Source organism: Neomonachus schauinslandi, chromosome 4, assembly GCF_002201575.2.
Source record: "Neomonachus schauinslandi chromosome 4, ASM220157v2, whole genome shotgun sequence".
NCBI classification, from domain to species: Eukaryota; Metazoa; Chordata; class Mammalia; order Carnivora; family Phocidae; genus Neomonachus; species Neomonachus schauinslandi.
This window is the reverse complement of record NC_058406.1, coordinates 152,850,194-152,876,655: the sequence shown is the minus strand read 5'-3', so window position 1 is coordinate 152,876,655 and position 26,462 is coordinate 152,850,194. Positions and strand designations below refer to the sequence as shown.

At 48.8% G+C, this 26,462-nt stretch overlaps 2 protein-coding genes across 4 annotated transcripts in view; one reads left to right on the top strand and one right to left on the bottom strand.

Moving 5' to 3' along the window:
* The window catches only part of NCALD (neurocalcin delta), a 64,285-nt gene extending 54,826 nt beyond the window's left edge, over positions 1-9,459 (top strand). Inside the window, exons 4-5 of the mRNA XM_044914269.1 lie at positions 6,142-6,247; positions 9,323-9,459. Of these exons, the coding sequence (XP_044770204.1) occupies positions 6,142-6,247; positions 9,323-9,420 (204 nt within the window). The 3' untranslated portion in view covers positions 9,421-9,459. The remainder of the gene's footprint in view (positions 1-6,141; positions 6,248-9,322) is intronic.
* A 7,082-nt stretch (positions 9,460-16,541) lies between these two features.
* GRHL2 (grainyhead like transcription factor 2) overlaps positions 16,542-26,462 on the bottom strand; it is a 150,909-nt gene continuing 140,988 nt past the window's right edge. For all 3 annotated transcript variants that reach the window (XM_021688703.2, XM_021688704.2, XM_021688705.2), the window contains exons 15-16: positions 21,371-21,435; positions 16,542-19,482 (exon numbers count right to left, since the gene is read on the bottom strand). In XM_021688703.2, coding sequence (XP_021544378.1) covers positions 19,368-19,482; positions 21,371-21,435 — 180 coding nt within the window. In that variant the 3' untranslated portion in view covers positions 16,542-19,367. The remainder of the gene's footprint in view (positions 19,483-21,370; positions 21,436-26,462) is intronic.

Sequence of the window (26,462 nt, the reverse complement as noted above, 5' to 3'; positions counted from 1 at the left end):
ACCCCCCACAGGTGAAGGCCTATAATACAACAGCTCTGGAATGTCTGTTCAGGCCAATGATAAAAGGGCTCTTTGGATGGGGCTATTTGAAGCTGCTTTTGCACTTCACTTTGTGTAAGATTGAAAAAAAAAACATTAACTGTGCTTATCTAAAAATGATGAGTACCACCATTGACTTGACAGAAGACAGTGGCAGGAGGAAGGACAGATTCCAGAAAATAGTAAGGAGGCAGAGTTAATGGGTCGGCTGACTGCTAGATACCGAGCTAGATGGCCGAGCGGCGCCAAAGATGTCGGACTTGCCAACAGGCTGGATGGTAGTGTATTCACACACACATACATAAGTTTGGGGAGGACAATGATGAGTTTACTTTTTTCAGGTAAGGTCTCACATGAAACCTAATATAAGAATGGAGCTGCTTTGGTTGAAAAGGGACAGCGCCTTCTCCTGTTGTCCTCGCCCCTCCCGTAAAAGTACCTACAGCACCTGGGTAGAACATTGGGGAAGTTCCTGACTTCATGTATTCTTCTAAGCTCTAAACAAGAAACTACTTAGACCATTCCAGAAACACAGACATCGATCCTATTTCAAAAGTGTTTCCAAGATCCTCATGGCCTCTCTCCACCCTCATTTCCTGATAGGCTATATCCTTCTACGCGGTGTGCTGTTCTTTATCTAGAATCTAAACGCAACCCTGTACTGCTTAACTTCTTGTGCCTTTGGTTGGTTGTCATGGGGCCTTGGATGTCCTGTCAGAAGACCCTCCATCTTCTGGTGAAAGAAGGCAGTCTGGTTTCCTTCAGAGAGAAGGTCAAGCTTTAACTCTTGGAACTGTGCCTGCCCTCCGCTAAGTCTACAACTTTTATCAGTGCAGACGTGACTCCTTCTTTTCCAGCATCCCAAGAGGTGGTTCATTCAGAGGGAAAAAGAAAGAAAAATATAGGCCATGAAGAAGCTGGTGAGAGCCCTGACCACAGGGCAGGCACCATCCCAAGCCTACGTAAGGGCTGAGCCAGAGCTGGGCGCTTGGGTGTCCTCTAGCTGTGTTTACCCAATTCAAGAATGAGGCTCTTCAAGTTTAATTAAAAACAGGATGTCCCTGCCAGGCCTCTCATTGACGTTGCTAAAAATAAGAAGGGAAGTAGCCTGGCCTCTTCATGGTTTAATCCCATTAAATTTGGGGGGGGGGACCTAGAGCTAATAAAAGACATGATTTGTTTCAGATTGCTGTCTGGCCTTGCGTCTTTTCTCTCCCCGTGCTGGGGAGCCCTAGATTCTGAAGTTCTAGTGCAATCGGCTCTGGGTTGTTGATGCCGTGGGAAGGGGACAAAGGGACAGACAGTTTCCCAAATGTGGTTTTGCCAGGCTGCCATCTACTTACTCATCTTGGGACCATTGGGATTTGTCACCTCAGCTCTTTGCTCACTGCTCTGGTGTCACACACGTCATAGACCTGGTGCTGTGAATAATCCACTAATCCCTGTCTGTGAGTTGATGCACATTTTAAAAAAAATCTAGTCTAGAGTTATGAAAGAGCTGTCTGGAATGCGGGCCCTCACTTCCTCCTCAACCCTACAATACACTCAGACATTGTGCCTTTGCCCCATTCCAGAAGTCCTGTTTGAAAATATACTCACATAAGGGCATCCTGACTTTCTTTGTTGTTTTGGTTAGGATTTTGATTTTTATATTAGCCCATCTTTATTTGTCCCAACTCCACTTCTTTGGCCCAAGAGCTAAAGGCTAAATCTCTTAAAGACCTTCTGTTGAATGTGGGGGCCTCATTTTCTAACACAAATTCATCTGTTTGCCTGGTCTTTCATTCATTTGTTCAACCAAGAGTATTAAGGGAATAATCTCTGGACTATCACACCGTTGACTTCCCTTCAGAATTCCAAGAAGGAGAGTTTCATGAGCCCCAAATCTTAGAGGCTGAGAGTTCCTTGCCATCATGGGAGCCAGAGGTGGAGGAGGTGAAGGCTTCCACAAGGGTTATTAAGGCATCACTGGAATCACTGTACCCATCTAAATGGTGCTTGTACGAAATGGGGTGCTTTTGGTCACCAATACAGTGTCTCCCAAGCCCTTTGCCAGAGGATTGGGAGATATACAATAAGAAAGACCATATCGGTCATTTTGACAATGACCTAGAACATAGTAGACACTCAATAAATAACTGATGAGTAAATTATGAATGACAGTTTTTTAATTCTCTGAATACCACTGCCTGTAAGTAAGGGAGTAGAGGTGGGTTTGGGGAGTAGACATCGAATTTCCTGTCACTTCTATCTTTTTGTGGCTTATTGGAGAACTACAGATACCTTCCCGTGCTCTTTGAGGCCCAGGGGTCTGTCCTGACCTGCTCCAGAGCCACATCTTGTAGTGCAGTCCCCCCCCCGTCACGCTCTCCGCCTCCTTGCCATTCCTCGTACCCGGTGTCTACACACGTCTTTCCCTCTGTCCTCTTCCTCTGGGAGCTCTCCGCTTCCTTCATCTCTTCACTGTCCTCACTCCTCAGGGAGGCCTGCCCCAATCCTCGTGGCAAGGAAGGCTCCCCTGTTACCTTTCCCTTGACAGGAAACCCGTGAGGGCAAGGCTGGGGCAGATGGGCCCGGCACGGAATAGCCGGTGGGTAAATAGCTGGGGAATGACTGAGGGAAGGGATGAATGCGCGAGCAATAGGGAGGGGATAAGCTGAGATCAGGGACTTTCCTTACCTGGGGTCTGTGGATGGGCTCCTGAAGCTGTTCGTGACCCTGAGTGCGGATCCACGAGCATGTGTGCCCGGTTCCTAAGGGGAGAGCCCATAGCTTTTGACAGATCGAAGAATTGTGGGGGCCAAGGGCAGGCTGCCCCATGATGGGCCACTTTGGCATGAAGATTATTTTGACTTAAAAAGCCGTTGAAACCCAGCAGATTGAGGAACAGCTCTTTACCTCTCCCACAACTGCCTAAAAAGAATTTAGGTAGAGGATCCAGGAAAAGAACCATCACCGCAGAGAACAACATTATGGTATGAACAAGTTACGGTAGACAGGGAAGAACCTGGCAAGGCCTGTTTGACCCAAGTCCTCCATGTCCCATTGTTTCCCAGTGGCCCAGCAGACATTTGCTTACCAAACATTTCCCCTTTTTCATCTTCCTGTGAATTGCGCTCTTTCCCTTGGAACTCTCACACCCCTACCCCTTCTCCTTGAGTCAGAAGGACATAAAGGCCTCATTTTGCCTACTTTGGAACTTCCATGTCTTTGTGGATTCCCTGTACATATGAAATTAAATTTGACTTTCTTCCATTAGTTTGTCTCCTGTCCATCTAGAAGGATTTTGAAGGGCAGAGGAAACCTTTCCTTTCCAACACAATCTTTAAGGAGTTTCAATGAATATGTTTAATTATATGAAGAAAGGAGAAAAAGAAAAGAGAAGGGGAAGGTGAGAAAAGCAACAAAGGATAAAGGGGAACTTTATAATGAGAAATGGAACAGAAGAAAGTTGAGAGAGGAGGAAGAGCCTGAGAGAAGGTGATGCGGGGGGGAGGTTAGTTATTCCTGAATGAATCCTCCAAACTTAGGGAGCCCAAGTCTGTGCAAGACCCTGTGTTAGGAACTGTCAGGGGTTTGATGAATAGCCAGATCGGACTGCCACCCTCCTGTATAAGAGGAGAGTGTTCTGGGTAACTACAATTGGAGTGAATGGGATGAAATGATCCAAGAGAGGTTTAGAACAGAGCCATTTGCTAGCACATCAGAAGGGAAATTACACATAGCAGAAGGAAGGAAGACCCTGGAAGACTTCCTGGAGGAGGGGTAACATTTCAACTTGCCCTTAACCAATGGGTAGGATCCCAAGGAGAGCGGAGAGGGGTAGGTGAGCACTCAGATGAGAGAAGAGTGTAAATAAAGCTGCTGGTCCAGGAAACCAAGGTGGGTGATGCTCAGGTTGTGGGGCTCTTGACAGCCTTTGTGAAGCATCTGAGTTGGGAGCTGCCCCCATTGGTCAGTAATAGACACACAGCAGGTGGCACCTGGAATTACCAAGTGAGATGAACTTACTGAGAGCAGAACAGACTCAGGGAAGGAGTCCACCCCGAAGAAGTTTGAGGATGTGCAATGACGAAGCGTTCGTAAGACTTCCGGCGAAAAGTAAGCTCATCGTTGACCCGCAAATGCCTCTCCCATATCACCTCTACAAACCCCGAAATGTGTCAGCTCTTGCACCTTTAAAGAGGTTGTCCTTGTGCGATCTAGTGGGATGCTGATCTCCAAATACTGTCTTCTTGTTCTTCTTGTTCTAAGATTCCTTGGCTTATGAATTCACACAATAGATTGTGTAAGATTGAAATCCGTGTGAGGTGCGTGTGTGTTCATTAGTTGGTGCCACCGATTCCCTTTTAACTGGGTCGAGTTACACAGAGAGCTTCCGTGTGGGAGCAAAAAAACCTGAGGAGAAGGTGCTAGATCTCAAGATACCCCTGTTCTGGAAGGACTCCTGCTCTCTGCTGCCATTACGATTTACCGGGCCCAGGAAATCTCAGCACCTGTTTTCCCATTTGTAAAAAGAACTCTATCCTGATGGGCTTTCCTGGTTCCCTCCAGGAGCCCAGTGTCCCCAGAGGCGTGGCATGTGGCACTCCAAACCCAGCACAGACGGCCCCATAGACCTGAGCTGGAGGGGACCAGGAAGAAGACAGAGCATGGCTTGCCCGCTGCCTGCATACTTCCGTGAACGTTTGCTGGGGAAGCGGACTATGGACCAGCCTTATCCCAGTGACACCCGTAATCCGGGACAGGGCCGTAACCCTGAGCTTGACCTTTCTCCCAGGCAGAATCACTATGGAGGCCACGCTGGAGTTCAGCAAGGGCTTTGGGTGGGTTTCAGACAGACCCAGGGAGCCTGGCCTGAAGGATCCCTATGATCCCTAAGGTTCAGAACACGGGGTGAGTCAGTTTTTCATTCCTATTTTACTGACTGGGGTAAGAATATTTACCCCCCTTTCTCCAGAATATGTTAGGGACTTGAGGCAGGGTTGATCCTAAATAAGACTGTAAAGCAAATAAGTTGAGCCTTTAATATCCATTTTTTCCCTCCCACATTTCCCATTTGGAGGCTACCTTCCCTCAGCTGTCTTCCTTTCACCCCTCCTTCCGACTATCCCATGGCATCTGGAGCTCCAGAACTTTCCAGATTTTTTCTGCCCACCTGCTGGCAAAATCTCCTTTTTCTAAAACTCCTTCCCAGGATTAAAGGTCCCAGAGTGAATCCGATGAGCAAAATCTGATGAAAGACGGGCTGGTTCTCTACCTGGTCCCTCAAGGATATTAAACACCTGATGGTCTGGGAATGAGAACAATGACTTTACATTATTTCCAAATTGAAACTACATTAGACAACAGGGCTTCCAGGCCTTTACTGAGTAGCACAGGGGGTCCAAGGTGGTGGGGGAGACTGTTTCAGTACCGCTTACAAAACTCAGTAGAACATCTGTTGTTGCTCATCAGATTTCAGATGTACCCAATTTACCTCAAGCCTCGAGTTGCATAATTATTTAATGCAAAGCTTGGATGGCAGATTGCTTCCATCTTGGGGATGCCCGGGAGCTTGCCGGGAAGCCATGTGAGGCGACTGCCACATATGGGAGGTGGGGGGGGGGCATCAGGATGAATTAGTGATGTCTGCCTGGGAGAAGGCGTGGGCAGACACTTGCAGACCATCAGATGTTTATTATCCTTGAGGGACCAGATAGAGACACTGACCCGTCTTTCTGGCCTGAGGGATGTCATCCACAGCCCTGCTACTAGAAGTGGTGTTCTCCGGGCAGCAACCACAGCTCTACACAGGAGCTTGTTAGAAATGCAGAATCCCAGGTCCCATGACCCCCCCCCCATCAGATTTTGCATTTTCACCAGCTCCCCAGGGAATTCGTATGCGCATGACAGTCTGAGACACAGGGGTGAGCCCGTCTTCCTGCCAGCTTCTCACTGCTGGAGCTAGTCCCTACACACTGGTTTTCTACAGCACATCAGCAGGGATCGGACTAGCTCCCTGTGTTCATGGGGGACACCCCCTTCGCCCCTCTGCTCTGGGAGCTTTACTAATAAGGCTATTCTGTTTCTGTCTTACTATCACATCATTTCTGTCCCTAGGCGATCTATAAGATGGTTTCCTCTGTAATGAAAATGCCTGAAGATGAGTCAACCCCGGAGAAAAGGACAGAAAAGATCTTCCGCCAGATGGACACCAACAGAGATGGTAGGAGGCCGTGGCACTTGGCTTTGCTCAGAGTGGGGACTGCTGGAGGGACAGGGGCCACCCGGGCAGGCAGATGCCACTCAAGGACAAGATATTAGTCGCAAGGACCCGGCTCACAGCTCTTTGTGAAAGGGGCTCATCTCATATGCTCGCTGGCAGTGCAGGACAGAGAGGGACCCAGGTGGGCCAGGCCTAGGTCACAGGAGGCTGGATACCTGCAGGCCAGCTAATCAGAAAGCAGAGCGGGACTTGGTGTAATGCCACCCAGATCTGGTGGCTTTCACCCCAGCCTGCCCACGGGGTGCGGTTGGGCTCTTCTGCGCATGCCCTAAGGTGTCGGGGTTTCCTGGAGCCACGTGGTCTTCCCCAGCCTGTGTGGGCCAGGGGAGGAGGGGAGCCAGGTGGCCAGCACTTTCCACCCGGAGGAATTCAACAAGAGGATTCAAAACAATTCAAACCCAACAAGAGGATTCAAAACAATCCCAAGTGAAAAGGAAGGCTGGATTTCAAACTCAAGATTAGTGGATTTTATTCTTTTTTTTTTAATGATTTTATTTATTTATTTGAGAGAGAGAGTGAGAGAGAGCATGAGAGGAGAGAGGGTCAGAGGGAGAAGCAGACTCCCCGCTGAACAGGGAGCCCGATGGGGGACTCGATCCCGGGACTCCAGGATCATGACCTGAGCCAAAGGCAGTCGCTTAACCAATTGAGCCACCCAGGCGCCCAAGATTAGTGGATTTTAGATGTTGGGTTGCCAGATGGAATATAGGAGGCCCAAACGACTTTGAATTTTGGATAAAGAACAAATGGTGTTCTTTAGAGAAGTGTGTCCTATGCAATATTTGGGACACACTTATATGAAAAAAAAATTATCGTTTATTTGAAATTCAGTGTTAACTGGGCATCCCGTATTTTATGTCCCCGATGTGGCAGTCCTATTTAGATGTGACACCTGAATTTGAAGTGCTGAGCTCTGAGCCTGCTGCGGAGGAAACCCAGTCTTCTGCAGCCCTTCCTGTTATTACCAGCTCCCCTGTTCCGCCGCGGGTCCGCGGCAAATCCTGTCAGCGATGCGCAAATGCTTTCCTCTACCCCAAATAGCACCGGTGGACAGAACGACGGGAGGCTTTGTAGGTAGCACAGGGAGCCTCTCTTTCTACCCCCATGCCCCTCCGGGGCACTGGCTGCCGCAGACTCCAGCTTTCCGGGGTGCAGGCCGACCTGTTTGCTTCCTGCGCAAATGTGCTATTGCATCCCATCTCCCCTAACGCACCGTAATTCACAGCGAAGAGCTTGTTTTGGAAGACTAAACACCTGGGGTCGTTTAATAGTTCCTGAGCTTGCCGATCTAAAGCGGCAGGTCTGCTGGCGCTCCAGGGGAGCACAGGTGGCTTTGCGTCCTGCTCCCGCCCCGCCCCTGCATAGAGGAGGGCTGCAGGGTGAGCAGCCGAAACCCTCGCGGTGCGCGGGTCACAGGCAAGGGGTTAGGGGCTCGCTACGAGGGCGTCACAGAGCCCCGATCGCTAGCAGTCCTGCTGCACATCCGGCGGCTGAAAGCCCTGTGCTTTCCTCGATGCGGAAAAGGGAGGGGGGGCCGGGGTGGGAGCTGTACCGGGGAGGGGGAGGTGCTCGAAGCCTGGGCGCGGTCAGAGGAGACAGTCCCCGAGATCTGGTGCTTGCGGTGCTTTGCTTTGGGAGCCCAGGCAGAGCCCGGTACCCCCACCTGGAGCAAAGACCTCACTGAGAGGCTCCCGCCATTAGATTCCTCTTGGTGGAAGCCCTTTGCCTCTAGCCTCTGGCTGTGGACTTGAAAAGTCTGGGCCCTGGAGTCTACTCAGACGCACACAGGGGAGCTGACCCAAGAGACCCAGCCACCGAGGAAGAATGCAGGGCTTGCCCCGCTGCTGCAGGCCGAGGTTCCCAGCGCTCACCTTGGGGAGACCCCCAAGTGTTCAAGTGGCCACTTCCATCCTCCCTCCCTCCCTGGAGCCAGCCTTTCAGACCTAAGAAGTCATCACCGTTTCAACCACTGCACGAGCAGGCCACAGCTCTCGAGAAATGGCCAGGACACAAAGCCTAGACGTGGCCTGCTCTGTGTTAAAAATAAATAGATAAAAGCCCACCTTTCTCCTTCTTGTAGCTAAAGTAGATTTGGTCAAATAAGAACTCGGTGCTGGGGGAGGGGGTTGTGGTGAAGGGGAAGACATATTTGTTGATGTCTCCCAGTGGTGGGTGATGAGGGCTTCAGTGGGTGGCGCCCCTCCTGTCTGGGTTTGGAATCAGTTGAGAAATAAGGGAGCAATCACTGAGGTCGAGGATGGAGTTTGTGGGAGGGAGGAACCTAGTGTGAGAGCCCGAGGGCCTGCAGACAAGCCCCACAGCAGCAGGGAGCCTGGCGGGCAGGGACATCCTTGGAGGGCCAAGGGGGCAAGTCCTCTCTGGGAGCTTCTATCTAGAGCAGGCCCAGCTGCTCCCCCCCAAGGATGGGACTTTCTGGAAGCACCAGGAAGGAGGAGAAGCTTTGCCCTCCCCAACTATATGACGGACTGACCTTCCAGAAGAGAAATCAATACATATTCCAGCTTACTCAGGAAGGAAAGGGACACACGGATAAAAGTGGGATCCCAGGGGGTCATGTCTCCCTCCTCCAGCCTGTTCTGATTGACCCCGGGGACCCGAGGACTCCCCTCTGCCTCGTGCACACACCCCTTTCTTCTCCTTACTTTGCATGGAGGGGCAGCCCCTCACATGTTGTCCTCCCCCCAGATATCTGTGCGGGCCCCTCTGCTCACATGCAGGGAGAGAGAGGGACTCTTGCAGCAAAGCTAAGGCTACCCCAAGGAGGCCAGAAGGCTCTGGGGACACCGGGAACCCCGTGACGGCCTTGGTGCGCCAGGAGTGCAGCCTGCTCTCTTAAAAAGGCAAAGGCCAGCTATCTGTTGTACAAACACCCAGTGAGAACTGCCCACCCCCTCCTGGGGTGGGGTGGGGGACGGGGTGGGGGGGTGTGGGGGGACGAGTGCACATCCCTGCAGCTGCCACCAGCCCCCTCTCACCTGTCCTCTTGCTTTCTAGGAAAACTGTCCCTGGAGGAGTTCATCCGAGGGGCCAAGAGCGACCCGTCCATAGTGCGCCTCCTGCAGTGTGACCCCAGCAGCGCGGGCCAGTTCTGAGCCCCGCGCCCCACGGATCGTAGAGCTGCTTGCGTCCCCTTTCCACCTTTTCGTTTTAACAAATTTTTTTTTTTTTTTTTTTTTTTTCCCCGCTCAATTTTGGGGGGGCCGCGCCCCCCCCCCCCCCCCGCCCCCGTGCGGTCAGACGCACCTTCCTCCGTGACGCCTTCGGCTTCCTTTGTCCGGGGGATGCCCAGAGCCCCAATGCGCTTGTGGAGAGCATGGACGCGCTGTCATGCAGACTTTGTGGTGTTCCTTGTTCCTTGAGTTTCCATCGTTCTTACTGTTGGTTTTCTTCTGATTCCAATGTCTCTGTTCTCAAACCGAAGACTCGGGGAGGCAAGAGAAGGGAAAGCAAGCCAGTCCCGGGATTCTGTGGCCAGCTTCCAGGGGCCTGTTTGAAAAACAAAACTCCCCAGCTGGGTCTGGAGCCACACGGGCAGCCCCCGGGGTGATGGCGCCTGGTGCCGGCTTCCCAAGGACAAGGGACCCTGTGGGGCCAGGCTGTGAAAGCGCCTGGAGGGCTCCACTCCCCCCTCTTCCCCAGCGGGCTGTAGTGTCTAAGCTGTGAACATTTCAAGGTAAATTCATAGAGAAGAGGAAAAGATGGCTCAGCTGTTTCTTCACACGTTTACACTACTTGAGCTAAGCTGAGTTTCTTTGGAAATTAAACACAAATGGTAACTTATATAACAAAACCAGACCCATCTTGTTGCCTATTGTGATTAAAAAAAAAGAGTGCTGTATATAAAATATTGGGTATTGCAGACCAAATTAAGTGTTTTGCCTTGTTTAAATGAAATGCATGTTTAGTGAGCACTAATACAATCTTATTATAGAAGACTGTTTTTAGTAGCTTAATGTGAAGTAAGCCAACTATAATGAATGTCTATGTCTTGTTTTAAAGTCATATCTGTCTTTGCACAAATGCACCAATCAACAGGTATATTTTATATATTCCAGAGAAGTACAAAGTCACCATGACTAGGGCGCAACCTTAATTTTGAATGCATTTCCAGAGTGGTAGTGCCTGCAGAACAGAAGTAGGGCAGGTTTAAGTGGGACATGTCCATTGGAGCACCAGCGGCTCGATGGTATTAGATTGGAGGTACGGTGTTTTTCTGAGTAGATTAATATTCTGTCGACCCGAAACACACACACACACACACACATACAAATTCTTGAGACTTCCCTTTGGTTTGATCCACATTATGGTTAGGGAGCTGTATCTGCAATGTTGACCTTTTCATGCCCCTGGTGGCCCTTCAAAGAGTCCGAGATTGGGCAGTGAGCTGACTCATTGTGAAGAAGGCATGGCCAAGGGCGTCTGTGCTTTCCAGGGCCCACTGTGGGGAATCCAAAAGTATTTTGCATCATCATGTTCTTTGAATGCCAATTTCTGTTTTCAAAAGTGACAGTGCAAATTTGAGTCACTCTTTGGTCTGGTGACCTCACACACACTAATTGGAATTGCAAGTTAAGAGTAAAAATTGCTGATCACAAGTAAGTCAGTCATATTTTCACAAGTAGTAGGCCTGGGGAAGTCCAAACACTCAAGGACATAGATGGGGAGGATCTGCTCCGGGAGGAGGCAGAGAGGTCCCGAGTGGGTTTATCTGCAGCCAAACTACTTTCTGTAGACCATGACCCACAGAAAGACAAACATAACTATGAGGAAGATGATGCTGAGCCCATTCTAACTCCAGATTCTTCTGTATTACTTGAGTCCCTTTTAACTGGTAGCAAAAATCTGAATTTGTATGGTTGACCAAAATGAACTAACGTTGCAGGATGAAATTAGGAGACCTAGACATGGTAAAATCATCTTCATCTTCCTCTGAGTGTCCATTCCTCACAGTGGGTCTATCCTGAGACTTGCCAAATTCCTTCTCTGGACCAAGTGGTAAGATCTGGGTTTGAAAACTAGGGAATTAAACTAAGAGGCGGAGGGCACAGTGAGTGATGTTCAGGAGGTGCATCCCACTGCTCTGGACTGAAGACCTAATTCCCCCTTTCAGTTCCCCTTAGAAGGGGAGTCAGTTAATGTTTGGGCAAGCCCGCCTAAGCTCTACCCTCGGTCAGGACATCTTGTTGAGCCAGACTCACCCAGTTCCCTAGAACTGAGAGCTGGAGTGAGGAGCAAGGAAGAGGGGCTCCAGATGTTTAGGAGAGAAAACAGAGCCAGACGCCTGGCTAATGAATGCTGACATGCCTGGGATGTATGCAAATAGTCTTGTCCTGGCCTGCCATTGACCCTGTCTGTATTTTCTTGATGGTTGTTTTTTCCTTCTACTCCTTTCCAGAAAGGGCTTTGTATGTCTAATCCAATGCACTTAAATTTGGCCAAGGGACTCTGCAGCACTCAGAAGGCTGAATGACTAAAGGTTTAGGTCATTCCTTTGATGGGCTGTTCATTGTCATTGCTGTGATGCGGGACCTCTGGAAGTGGAGTCTGTTCTGTCTGAAATCAAGCCAGTCTGTGATGTTCAAGGGACTGGAATAAAGTGGCTTATGACTTGAAGGAGGATACAGAGTCATACTCTTGCTTAGGGTGGGGAAGGGGTGCTGAGGGTGCTGTTCCATCCCTTCTGTATGTCCCAGGGGACCCTTTCCACAAATGGATTTAATAATATACAATTGACCCTTGAACAATGAGAGGGTTTGGGGTGCAGACACCCTGTGCAGTCAAAAATCCACAGAATTTAACTCCCAATAGCCTACTGTTGACCAGAAGCCTTACTGATAACATAAACAGTCGATTAATGTCTATTTTGTATGTTATATGTATTATACACTATTCTTACAATAAAGTAAGCCAGAGACAAGAAAATGTTATTAAGAAAGTCACAAGGAAGAGAAAATACAGATACAGTACTGTCCTGTATTTATTGAAAAAAATCTGCGCTAAGTGCACCCGTGTAGTTCAAACCCATGCTGTTCAAGGATCAAGTGCATATATTTACAGATCCCATCATATGGAGTGGCCCCCATATCATGACTTCATGTCGCTCGAGCTTGGCATTCAAGCACATTGATTGTTTCATGTGATTGTTTGGGACATGAGGGTCCTTGGCCTAAACTGCTGCCCCAGCTGAATCTGCCTGAGGGTCCAGGTGCCTATACTGCCCCCCTCCCCCCGCCGCCAGGTGTGGCTTCTGCCCTAAAGACACAGGAGCTGGGGCGGGGGGCGGGGGGGTGGCAGGTGCTGAGCCCAAAGCCCTGTCCGAAAGCATCCTTGGTCTGCGCATGGGCTTTCTTGCTTCTCTCCACTCATGTACTTCTCGGCCTTCACTTTCTTCTGCCCTCGCCTCCTTCCTCACAACTGGAGCTGCAAACTCTAATCCAAACATTAGGTGCAATGGAAGGCGACTTCCTCTTCAGTGACAAACTAACATCCTCTTCCCCTGTCTCACCCTCTCCGTCTGGAGAAGAGTCAATAGAAAACATGACATGATGCAGACTCCACACCCTCAAAGCAAATTCAGATGAGGCTTGGTTTTTTGTTGTTGTTTTTTGTTGTTGTCATTGGCCCTACCTCCAGCACAGAATTCCATTAATCTAGGAAAAAGGGACTGAGGGTCAGCTATAGTTGGTGACTTGTGGGCCAACCAGACCTCCTGTAGGAAGTGAGTTGGCCTGCGGGGGTTCTGTCTTTACGTCACAGTTTGTCCCTATGGACCAGCAATGGCTACTCACAAGCACTGAACGTGAACACCACGCTGTCGTTCATGGCACCGCTGGTGAGGTGGCCGGCAGCTGCCCCCATGATCGGGAGCCTGCATTCCCACACCTGTTGGAGGCCAACCTGGCAATTTCTAGCAAATTTCCCACACTGAGGCTCCTATTTTCAGGGCATTGTCTTAATACCCAACCCACCTGGATCCCCTCACAGCCTAGTGCAGGCATGGAGGGGGCACACTGGTGGAATCAGAGGAATCTGAGTGTTCCCCTAAGTCAAGGTAGAGAGATCATGAGAACTGTCTTTGGAAGAAATGGAGATACTTCACACATGCCTCTCTTGGCTTGGGTATGCCCAGCACTCTGTTGAAATTTTGTTTTTTGGGGTACCTGGGTGGCTCAGTCGTTAAGCATCTGCCTTCGGCTCAGATCATGATCCCGGGGTCCTGGGATCGAGCCCCACATCGGGCTCCCTGCTCAGCGGGAAGCCTGCTTCTCCCTCTCCCGCTCCCCCTGCTTGTGTTCCTGCTCTCGCTATCTCTCTCTGTCAAATAAATAAAATCTTTAAAAAAAAAAAAAGAAAAATTTTGTTTTTTGAGGTGGCTGAAGAAACAAGAACATTGAGACTTGTATTTTCCGAGGCAGCAGAATATCAGCTAAATCCACCTAAATAGAAAGGTTGTTGCATAGTGGAAAGATGTTCAGGCCAAGGGTATAACCGATGGTATATTCATTTCAAACAGGGTTCTCTATGCTTGAACGCTGACCATGACTTAGATAGGTCCTGGATATTTGCTGCAATGGATGCGAATGTGCCATGCATGGTCCCAGACATCCCTGGGCTTACAAACAATGGTCATTCGGAGAAGATTCCACAGCGTGGAGCTAAGCCCCTAGGGCACCTCAGAGGGGGTAAGGGCCTTAGAGAGGCTTATTTCATGGCTTCTTTTCTCAGCACTATTCCAGGAAATAGATGGCATTTTAAGAGTTCTCCAGAAGGGATGGTCAAAATACTTCAAAATTCTGGGCAGCTCAGCCTGCCGACCCTTATTAGATACTCACAGCTGCTACCAGTACATCATACACATGTAGACAGACAGATGGACAGACTCAGAAAATGTATCTTTCCAATACCAGTATTTAACCACTTTACTGTGCTCGCAGAGTGTTCAATGGTGACCCAGCACAATACCAAGTGCTATAGTCTTGGAGGTGTGTGTATGTTGGGGGGTGGGTAGGAGTTATTAGCAAAGAAGTAGGAGACCAAGCTCACAGTTCAGCTGGTAAGTTTTGTCTAGCATCCTGAATACAATCACCAAGTAATCTACATCTCTGTCTACAGCAGAGCAGAAATCAAGTTCTTTCCTGAGTGGTACATGAGAGGTATTTGCTACACAGGAAACAAGCTGGTAACGTTTGCCTTTAGTGCCCTTTCAATATCCCCTTCTTTTTTGCTGCTTCTGGCTGATCAGAGCCCCCTCACCCACTGTGTTTCCTAGAATTCCAGTCTCCAAAATTAACCCATGCACCCCTTTAGCAGAGCTCAGAAAAGTATAGGGATGAAGGACCCTGAGGACAAAAGGTGTAACAGCCTAAGGTGGTAGACCAGAAAACCCATTCAGGGAATGTTCACTTTTAAGAGTAGAGCCCCAGTGAATTTCTATTGGAGACCTTTTAGAAGGGGTTGGCCGTGGTCACTAAAAGGGGCTCTTCAGATCTTCCCTTTTGAGACCCTGCTGCTGGAAGCACAGCTAGCTGATTGAAAAGCTCCAGTGCAATCTTTGGGGCCACCTCAGCATTTACTCCGAGACCACGCTCTCTCGGGCTGCTCCCAGTCAGTGACTGCACGTGGTGGGGGTATTAGAATTGAGCCATTCTTGCCCCACATGGGATTCTTCTGCAGGTGACCTTCGCTCCAGGACTCTCTGCGGGGCCTGGCTGAGGCAGTGTGAGGCTCCTCCTGCCCAAGCTTCCTTCCTTCCTTCCTTTCGGAGGGGTTAGTCCACATGCTCTCCCTGTCTCCCCCTGCTCATTTCCCCCTTATCATTCACATGAATTCCCCCAATAAATCTCTTGAATGTCTAATCCTATCTTGGCTTCTGCTTCTAGGGGAGAACCTGAACTGACACAGTGACCATCCCCTCCCCCATTCCCATTGACCCTCAGATATATGGGCTCAGACACTCGAGCAGGTGGCCTTCCCAAAGTGAGATTCCCATTGGTGATTTCTCACGTCGTACTAGAAGGGTTAAGGGTAGGAGGGGTTGTGTGCCTTAGAACTGGGGTGATGACAGAGCCCTGGCTCTCCCAGGGTGAGCCCTTATTATTGTGCTCATGATGCCAGGCCACCTTCACTTTGCACTTACATCACTGCCTCTTTGTCCCCAGCCTGGGGCACAATGCCTGGACCACAGTAAGTGAACTGAATTAGCACAGAGAATGGAAGGCAAGAGCCAGGGCTGGACCCTGTGGCTCTGACAACTGGTCATCCTCATCTACCTGACCTGAGTCCCGCACCGGGAGGTGGGGGGTAGTGTGGCACACATGGCCAGCCGAGTTCACTGAACAGAAGTGCCTTGGCTGCCACGGGCCAAGGGAGGGACTACCTCAGGGCAGATGTGGAGACCGGCTGCATCCTCTGCAGGACCTACTCAGGCCTGTAGGTCCACTCGACTGCCCATGAAGGCTGTGGAACATGGATCATGGCAAAAAGGCCTTGTGGCCCATTGCTAATCCCATGATCCCTCCGGAATCCTCCTCTATCAGCTCCTCGCCCAGCCTCCTCCTCTTCCCTGCCCTGGTCCAGGCATAGAAGCTGCTGGGGGTGCCACTGGGGGTACCATCGGGGTTGAAGTTGTCAGAGAAGACTTTCTCGAGGCAAATTTTTAGCCAAGATTCGAAAGCTGTGGACATGGACAGACAGTGTGAGATGCTGCTTGTTGGAGCGGAGAGGCTCTCTGGTGGATGGTGGCTGAAGAGCAGGGTGGCTCAGTGGGGAGGCAGTGGGGCAAGAGCCTGTCATGATATGATTGGAGTTTTAGCCATGTGGTTTCAGTGTCTGTAGAGGCTGGTACAGATGAACTAAAGAGCCAGAATGTTCTTGTGATAACTCAAGTGGGGGTGAGTGAATTGGGAGTGAGGAAGGTAAAAGCATGTGGACAGAACCTACTCCCTGCCCTGAGTTGGCCAAGAATAACCACCCTGGTGGCCCATCACTGTCACACCGAAGGCCTCTTGATTTCTTTAGGTCTCTTCTCGTGTAACCTTGGGCGGAACACAACCAGTCCACAGGAAGAGGACACGCCTGCTGTGTTGAAGCCTAGGACCCGAAGGTGCCCAGGGGGAGCCTAGAATCTTCCCAAGGCCACACTGAAGCTTCCTTCCGGCAAGGCGAAAAGCCCCAATACCCACCTCACAGAAAGCACCAGACACTGTCATTTACTCTGACATTATGAATATTTATTTTTTTCTTCTTAAAAATGTACAAAAAATAAAATAACTGTATTTATAGTTTATAGATTCCCCCTCTCCCATTTACAAAACTATTAAGTTACATTTGCCTTTTTTTAAAAAAAACACGAGAGCAAATTGTCCATCTATCAATCTCCCTTGCTTGTTTTTAAGAAAGGGCCGTTCACAGAATTTGGCACAAACCCTCTGTTTCTGTTGCACTTTCCTAATTTTAAATAAGAAGGAAAATAAATGTTTGATTCATTTCACGCTTCCTAAGTTTCTGGGCTTAGTCTTTTAGGATCCAAGTCCAAGATGACATCTGACTGCATTTTTCTGTTGGTCCCAATTTCCAAACACCTGTTAAGTCTAAGCAACTTGGGTGTATATATATGAAAAATACTTGTTTTACATCTCCCTCATCTTACATGGATTTTTTTAAAAAGCATATTTATTTGAGTGTGATTAATTTGAGGGACAAAAGAGGAGGCAGTTTTTCCTATCTTTCTAGAGTGTTTCTGCTCAGAAAATTGTGCTCATTGAAGCTCTGCTGATGTTCACGGTGGAGGACACATCCACGCTAAGCCACGGGCACTCTGAGAATGCTGAGGGGACAGGTGGGGGGGGCAGATCAGATGGCAGGTGATGCTCTGCACCACCCTTCAGTGGCACTGGCCTCAGTCTTGGTTCTGGTGGGTAAGGGTCACCCCAGTGGTTGCTCAAGGGCCGGAAACAAATGCAAAGCATCTCTGAGTCACTCTCGGCCTAGGGCGGGACAGGCAAACATTTTCCCACAGAGCCTAGAGAAAGAAGGGTAGCGTAACCTGTGTCAGACTGCCCAAAATTTTACCTTTTCCCAGCTCTGGAGTCTATGCCCCAGCCCAATAGTATTTGCCATTTCGTCTGCCAATCATGTTTGAGCCCACCCCTGAGGCAAGGAGCACGGGTAGTGCATAGTACATCACCTATTTCCAACACTGAATGTGTCCATCATAGAACACAGCCGTGTCAGTACCCAGGAGGGTTCCCAAGCTGCTGGTCCAGGGCATGGCAGTCACAGTGGGGGAGGAGGGAACAGGCTGGAGCAGAACTGAATCCAGGATGCAAACCTTTGGCACCACGGGAAGGGGTAAGGTGTCCAGAAGACACACAGAAAGATGCCCCCTCACCACCACCCCGCATCTCCCTAGGTGCGGCCCCTGCTCTCCATCCCATTCAAATCCTCTGCAGCCTCAAGGAGAGACAGCTGGGCTGAAAACAGCCCTTCCGTCCTGCTCTGGGCCTCAGGGCCAGACGGGGTGGGAGGCAGGGAGGCCTTGGAGAGAGAGCCCCCCAGGTAAGATATCAAAGTGCTTCGCAAACAAATCGAGGCCCATACATAGAACCTGTCCCAGTGCAGGACCTTGGGTGGAGGACACGTCTGGCTACCAAAAGGCTGGTGCTTCAGCCCACGAGGGTGAATGCAAAGCCCAAGACCACCTACCTGTCCCTTCAAAGAGGACAGCAGCCCAGGACGCCTCATCATTCCGTGATGGTTTAGGGAAGCGTTTTTTCTCCTCTTGGTCTCCCAAGGCATGTGCGGGAGGACGGGACCTTCTCCCTCCCAGTCCTCCTCGGGAGGCTGCCTGCAGAAGAGCCAGAGCGCTCTGGGGGCGCTCCCCCAGCCCTCGGCACCCCCACCCGGCAGCCCGGAGCAGAGGCGGCCGCGGGAAGCAGCGCCGGCCTGTGGATCCGGAGCTAAGCTGCGGGCACGGCTCGCAGGGCTGCGGTCGGCTTCTAGGGGAGCCACTTGAGACGAAGGATGCACTTGTAAACCGTGAGGCACTCCACAGGGGCCAGGCCCTCACGATCACCAAGGAGTTCTGCAGCGGGCCCCAGCAGAGCGCCCCGCAGGCTCTCCGCCAAGCTCCCCGCGGCACTCTGACCTCCGCCACGGCCCAGGCGGCTCGCACGGCCAGGCCGGGCATCAGCGCGAGACAAGTGCCGCGGCCCACGGGGCGGGCGCGCCCCCCCCCCCGAGCGTCCTTCCCGGCGCCCCGGAGGCCACTTCCCTACCCGGGGCGCCTCCTGCACAGCACAGAGGCGGAGTCCTGGCTCCGTGTCTCCCCAAGGCCAGCGGCAGTAAACATGCCCACGTACTACAGGTAAAATATATTATTGCCATATTATAAACACTATGTACAGGAAAGCCAGGCATACCTTCTGGGTTACTAATTACAGCGGAGCGGAACGTCTTCCTGTACAAGGCCCGGGGGCCACTCGCTGGAAACCCCGGGAGGTGCTTAGCAAGATGGCCTTCCCCGGGGCGACCTGCAGCTTTCTGACCAGGAAGCGGCGTCCACCTCTGGCCCCCGCAGACTACCGCAGCGGCAGAGCCCGTTCGGTCCAGCCACTCAGGAGAGGCGGAGGTGAAGCAGAAGGACCCAGACGTGCTCAGGCTCCTCGGAGCGAGCGGATTGGCTGTGTTTCCCTTGGAAGGGGAGGGCTCTGGACGGTCTCATCTGGGGCCAGCAGTGTCCTGCAGCGTCCTAGCGGGCCTGGTACCCCGGGCTCCAGAACCAGGTGGACAATAAATAAGTGTCTGACCAGCCCAGCACACCTTCCTGAGGGGCTCAGGCTTCGGCTCCAGTAGGAGTCAGTGGATGGGCCAAACACACTGGTAAGGAATGGGCTCCGTGTCTCACCCGGCTCCCAGCACAGTCTGTAACAGTGGTTGTGAGGTGGGGGAGGTGGGTGCCTGGGTTCCAGGCCGGGGTCTCTGTCTCTACTGGGAAGGAAGGCACCCAGGGCCCCTGCCGAGGGGAGGCCGAGAGCAGGGCTCAGATTTCCATGAGTGTGATCTTGAAGCCTTCCACCATGCTCTCCATGTTGAGAATGAAGGTGTCCTCATTCGAGTAGTGCTCAATGATGTTGTCGTCCATGTTCACCAAGATGCTGCCAGGGAGTGGGGTGGGGGGGTAAGAAACAAAGATGCCATCAACAAGGAGCGGGGCACAAGGGCAGACTCCAGGCTGGGTGCGGGTTCCCTTAGCCATTCTTTGGCAAGGGAGGCTGGGAAGGATGGAGGAGAGAGGAGGTAAGGCAGGAAAAGAAGACCCTCATCATATTTTCTTTCCCCAGAAACTAGTTTGAGGAAAACAAAGTCTCGATTTGTCAGAACTAACCTCGTGACTCCTTATTAAACGGGTCTTCAGAGATCATTCTCCCTTGCTTTATAGATTGGTAAACTGGGGCCCAGAGAGGTGAGCCTGAAATCACAGAGGTAGCTCTTGATAGAGCCAGGGCCTAAGCAGGTCCCTAACTGTTTTCATTAAACCATAGTGCCTCCTGAAAATGCACTTTAAAAAGTACTCCATAGATGGAGAAAAAGGAAAATCAAGAAGTGTGGCTACCCTTTGCCAAGCATGTAATTTGTTTTGGTGCTTCCGAGACCTTGTCTTTAATCTTCCCAGCAGCCTTGAAGGTAGGTGTGACCATCGCCACTTTGCAAATGAGAAAACTGAGTGCAGGGAAGTAAAATCAGGTCCCCAGGTTCATCCAGCTGATTCATGGCTGAGCTAGATTGGAAACTGCTTTGCCTCACTCTGAAGCTCGCACTTCGCCATATGTGACCTGCTCCTTGGTCAACTATCCAAGTGGATTTAGTTTTAAGAGAATCAACAACTTTCAGACTCTGTTCCTGATTTGGAAATCAGACAGATCTCAGCTTGCCATTGAAGAACTGACCATTTGACAGCTATGTGTTGTCTGGCAAGTTTCTTAGCCTTTTAGAGCCTCAGTTTATTCTTCTGCAAAACTAAGAAAAACAACCCTGCCCTAGAGTTGTTGTAAGGAGTAATATATTTAGTATAGGGCCCAACACGGTGCTTGATGGAAGTGAAACGTTATCACCATCAGCATGCATGTCTGCACTGAGGATTTCAGCTCAGCAGTCAGACCTTGAGACACCACCCAAATCTCACCATCAAAGGAATACACTCAGCCTATTGCATGGGCCGTGGAGAAAACTGTAATATGCATTTAAGTGAGCCTGCCAACAAGGGCCCCAGAGGGAAAGGTTTCCCATTTGACTCCCAATCTACCACTCAGAAAGCCTGGGCATCTCAGATAGATCAATTTCCTTTATGACAAGAGGTTCAGAGAAGAGTTTAAAGACCCATTTTCTGCATTTTCTAGGAAAGTAGCTCCAGAAGCTGACTCAGTGGAAACTCTCCTGGAACGAAATCCGGCTCCTACAGCCTCTACTCTTAGAACCGGCAGTGTGAGGGGGAACAGCACAGCGCCCATGAAGCACTTGCAGGGGGCCCAGAACCTACTGCACCCCCAATAAATGAGGTATTGTTCTTAACACTGAGAACAAGCAGGTCCAATGATCATTTAGATCATTTGGTTAATAATTCCCTCAGAAAAATTCTCTTCACCCTGAACGCTTCCTGTTCTTACTGTGTCATCCTGAAACCAATCCCAAGAGCAGCATGTGATTCTTTATAAACCCAGCTCTCTGCAGAGGGGTGACTTTGGCCCTCTCTCCCCAGTGTCCTCACCACTTCTGGACCCTTATATTCCACCAGCTCATCCTGTCCTTGGAATGGGACGTCTCAGCCAGCATCGTGACAATGCACTGTCTCCTTCCCTCCCTCTCTTACTAAGATCTTCAAAATGCCTTCAATTTGCAAGCGGCTCAGCAATCCTTTGTAAGGATGACACACAATTTCTATAAAAGGTGGACAACAGAACTAACAAAAGGTAGGCACCATCTTTTTTGTTAAAGGCACCATGTAGACTGATCTGATTTCGAAGAAAGTTAAAGTTTCTTTCTTACCCTTTTTTGCTTTTCTTGTAAAGCTTTGTGATCTTCTCCACAGGCAGCCCATACTTCTCAGATATCTGTAACACCAGTAACAGAAAGGCAGGTGAGCATGGAAGGGGAAGCCAAGCAGAGGCAGGAGGGAAAGCTCCAGTTTCACTCTCTTGGAAATTCTCCTGGGTGTCAGTATCCTTCACTCGGGAGTCAGGCTCCCAATATGCCCAGGTGCGAGACTCTCCCTTGGACAAACCTTAAATCATTCAACAAAAGATTCAGCCATGTGGCAATTTAATCTATGATGAAGGTGTCATGTCAGATCAGCAGTAAAAGATGGACTCTAACTGAGATGTTGGATTAAATAAGTAGCCATATTGAAAAAACATTCAATAAGTTAAGCTGAAGCCCTTCTCCACTTCCTTTTTTTTTCTTTTTTAGTGAGCTCTACGCCCAATGTAGGGCTCAAACTCACAACCCCAAGATCAAGAGTCGCACGCTCTACCAACAGCTAACCAGGCACCCCAACCACTTCTTACATCAAAATAAATTTCAGATCAAAGATTTACATGTGAAGGCTGAAACCATAAAAGTTTAAGTTCTTTGTATTGGTATCATCTTCAAGGAAGGAAGATCATTCCCACAAAGATATGAAACCTGAAGAAAAAAGGCCAAAAGGTTGATAAAACAACAGAGAATTACAAATACCAATAGAGTAAAATCCACCAAAGAAAGCTGAAGACAGGGGCATCACTGTTCATAATAGAGAAAACTGTGTATAACAACCATTTGTTAAGCATGTTTTGTCATTTTCACAGTTGAAAGCCATACAGTCATTTAAAATGTGGCAAGTCTATATGGGGAAAAAAAAAAAAGTCCTTAACACACTGAGGGGAAAAAAAACTAACAAACCGCCCAACGGTACATATAGTGTGACCCCATTTGTACTTTTTAAGAAATAAGTATGTAAGGAAATAGAGACTATGTGAAGGACCTGGCAAGCTATTAACAGTGGCTACCCTGGAAGAATGGAAAGAAACTAGGAGATCCTTTCACTTTCTACTTTGTACCATTCTGTGCTGTTTTCTCCCCCTCTTACAATGATTGTGATTCACTTTTGTAAATATAAAGTCATCATAGTTTGGAGATGAATTCTAGAAAGGCTACCCTAAATGCCTTTCATGCTTTCTCCGTCCCGAATCCAATCCGCCCGCCTCTTCTGAGCCCAGAGGCTGGTGGTGGTGGGGCTCACAACCAGCTGGGGCAGGTGGGGCCTGAGACAGGGACGACTGGGCAGTGGAGCAGGGGCTCCAAAAAGAGGCTGAAGAGCCCTAGAGCACATGCAGGGCAGCTCTGGATCCCCGGAAGGGCTTATCCCACGAGAACCGTAGATTCCCATCCCTTATTTCTCCTCCTGCACAGGAAGGACTCCCTACCCTGAGAATAAGCCCAGAGGAGTAGAACAGGTGGGCCAGGGTGAGAGGGCAACAGGAGCCTGGGGAAGCAGTGGCCCGCCTGCCCCACATCACTGCTCCATCACCGACGGGACCACACACACAGACACCCGCCCCCCCTGGCCGCTGCCCCACCACAGCTGAGGGCAATGAGCGCAGTATGTGAAATAACGTGGCCTGGGAGCAGCAAAGGAAATTGACAGCACTTGCGTTGAAGGCATTCATTTGAACAGAACATAAAAGACCACTTACGAAGATGGCACACACGTGCAAAATTCGGTCTAAAGATATGCTTATTGAACTAAAAACATTTTAAAGTTCAGTAAATGAATTGAAGGATTGGTGGTCAATACAGCAAACCAATAGTTTTCGGAAAGATCCATTAGAAAACCAATTTCAAAGTGCAGAGCAGAGACAGCATAGAGGAACTCATGAATGGAACGAAAGATTGGGAAAACAGAAGAGAAAAGAGAGATTTGAAGAACAAACACAGGCCCTATGAGGTGTGACTCCCCAGACTCCCAGATAGAGAAAAAGGAACAGATGCAGAAGAGGAAATAATTAAACAAATAATGGAAGAAAGACCCATGTTTTTGGACAAGAGGGGTGTCCTGAATTCCAGGAGAGATCAATGTGGAAATACTCATGCATCTGGCCATTCTGAAAAGAGCCAGATCTCCAAAGGGTAATAAAAAGATTCTGGAACCTCCCAGAACAATTACACACCCCAGAAGAATAAAAATGGCTTCCAGTCTTCTCATCTGCAACCCCAGAAACCAAAGGATAGTGGGGTAACCCCTTCAGGCAACTGAAAAAAAGGACTTAACCCCAAGAATCCTGTACACCAGGATTGCTATGCCCCAGGCTGAAAAAAATGTTACCAAGGAATTGCAAGGGTTCAGAGAGAATTTCACCCAAATATCCCACAGAAGAACATTACATAGAAAATGCATCAGAAGGGAGACTTCAGCCAGGCAAAGGGGGAAGACAACAGGCAACCAGCGTTGTGCCATAAATAAATTTTTAAATGAATAGAAACTCTACATTTACCCTCTCTCTACATATATCTCTTTCTATTATATTGATTTATATATATATATATATATATATATATATATATATATATATATAACTAAAGACATACAGTTATATATCTGTATCTAGCTGTGTGTGTGTGTTTACATAGACGGAGTGGGGATGTGAAGTAAGTGCTAAAGATTTTCCAAGTAAAAAGGAGATGATGAAGGGGGAAATCTCATTGTTTGCTAGCGTGAGAGCACTATCCACTATCCCAGCAACACCGAGAGGTTGGGCTTTTGTGGGGACAGCGGGGTGAGCACCCCCACACACTCAGGCTAGCGGGAGAAGGGAGAAACCAAAGCTCCAAAGCCTCATCTCGGGGAGGGTGGGGGAGCTAGAGTGTTGGTGAGAAAAATAACTGGAATTTTATTTTCAAATCACAGAGAAATAAGGAGGAGGGACTGAAATAATTTAGGAAAAGTAGAGAATAACATAGCTGCCAAACTTAAGAGAAAATAAGCGGAAAATGCAGAGTAAAATCACTAATAAAGAAAAAGTAATATGGAAGGAAGAAAATCAAGTCTATCAGTCATTATACCAAATGAGATGAACTGCATTTTTCCACTGAACTGCATTTTTCCATTGGAAGTCAGAGTGTCAGAGTGGGTAAAAAAAGAAAAGTTAAAAGAAGGATGAGAAAGAAAGAACAAGCTGGATGTTTAGCAGAGAAACACTTAACAGGATGCAATGAATAAAGAGGCGTGGGCTGGAGGCCCGTCCCAAACACACACAAGCAGAAGGAGAGTGGGAGTGAGGAGAGTCATGGGAGACAAGGCAAGAGTTAAGGTTGATGAGGTCAGAATGGATATTATGTAATGATAAAAAGCACAAGGTGAAAAAGAATAGCAATCCTAACAGGGTATGCATCCAACAGCACAGCACAAATTACAGATGAAGGGCCAACTTGAAATAACAATTAGGGTGGGAGACTTCAGCATACCTCTTTCAGATTTGGACAAATCCAAGACAAATAAAAACAGTTGAATATAATCGATATACCAGATTTAATATTTTATACCTCACACACACACACACATACACACTAACATCTCCTAAGGAGAATCTATCATGTGTTGGACCACAAAGATAAGCCAAATTACATCAGCATTCAATAAAATTACAAATACAGAATTTAAGATTTCCAGAAATGCTTATATTTTGGAAGTACAGCAGTCCCTCCTTATCCATGGGGGCTACATTCCAAGACCCCCGATGGATGCCCGAAACCTCAGATAATACCAAACCCTCTATATACCATGTTTTCCCCTACACATACATACCTATGATAAAGATTAATTTATAAATTAGGCACAGTAAGAGATTAAAAACTAATAATAAAATAGAACAATTATTACTGTAATTAAACATTGTACTGTAATAAAAGTTACGTGAATGTGGTCTCTCTCAAAATAGCTTACTATACTGTACTCGCTCTTCTTTTTGTAATGATGTGCGATGATAAAATGCCTATGTGACAAAATGAAATGACATGAGTGATGCAGGCACTGTGACATGGCATTAGGCTATCTGCTTCTGGACCGTATTTGACCGGAGGTAAGTAAAACCGTTGCAAGGGAGACCAGGAATAAGGGGGGCTACTGCATTCCTACAGAAGCTGGCTGCACAACAGCTCCCCATCCCTTCCTCAGAAATCCAAATTTCTTCAGCAACTGTTTGGGAAGACACTATGTTATATCTATCTAAATAAACTCTAAGACGAGTAAGTTTCTTTGAGCATCTTGATGCTATTTCCAAATCAGGTGAGATGCTCTGAATAATGTAGGATTGACACCAATGTCAGTCCTCCCCAAGTTCACTACCGTTTCCCTTCGGGAGAAGTTCTACTTTCTTTCTCCCTTCTTCCCAAGCCTGGTACTTACAACTTACACTATTTGTCTGGTCTCCCAGTGTGTCCACACCTGTACATGCAAATCAAAAGAGAAATGCTGACGTGAACTGGTTCTGCACCCGGAGCCTTGCTGAAGGGACGCAGGAAGGAGGACGGAGGTGTCCACGGCCATTCGTCAGGAGTGAGCTCACCTCCTTCCCCCCTCCCTGGGGTTCTAAAACCACCCCATTAACAGAGCTGGTGCACGGAATGAATGCTGGAAGGGCAACTCTCCTGGGCTTCATTTCTGGAGCTGCCACTTCCTCAGCACTTCCTGGTTGGTCTAAGCCAGAGCTTCTTAACCTGGGGTCTGCAGATGCCTGAAGAGTAGGCACATGAACTTGGGTGGGGAAAGCGGACCTCTTTATTTTCACTAACCCTCAGCTTTAATTTAGCCTTCCCTTCAGTTACGAACATACAGTAATGTTAGCAGTGCCTGTGTTTTGTTACCAATGGAAATCACAGGTATTTTCATGTCATGGTAGAATTACCGCAGATATCTCGAAATATCAATCACATGCATCCCTCACCCTTTGGAAGTACAGTAGTTATTAGTCCCGCCTACAGATGCATGAAAAAGGAGCACGTGTATTCCCAGATCACAAACATTTTTTATTATGACGGAAATGTTATCAACATAATTGGTTTCCTTTGTAATCCTGTTTTTTATTTTGTACACTGAAAAACATTA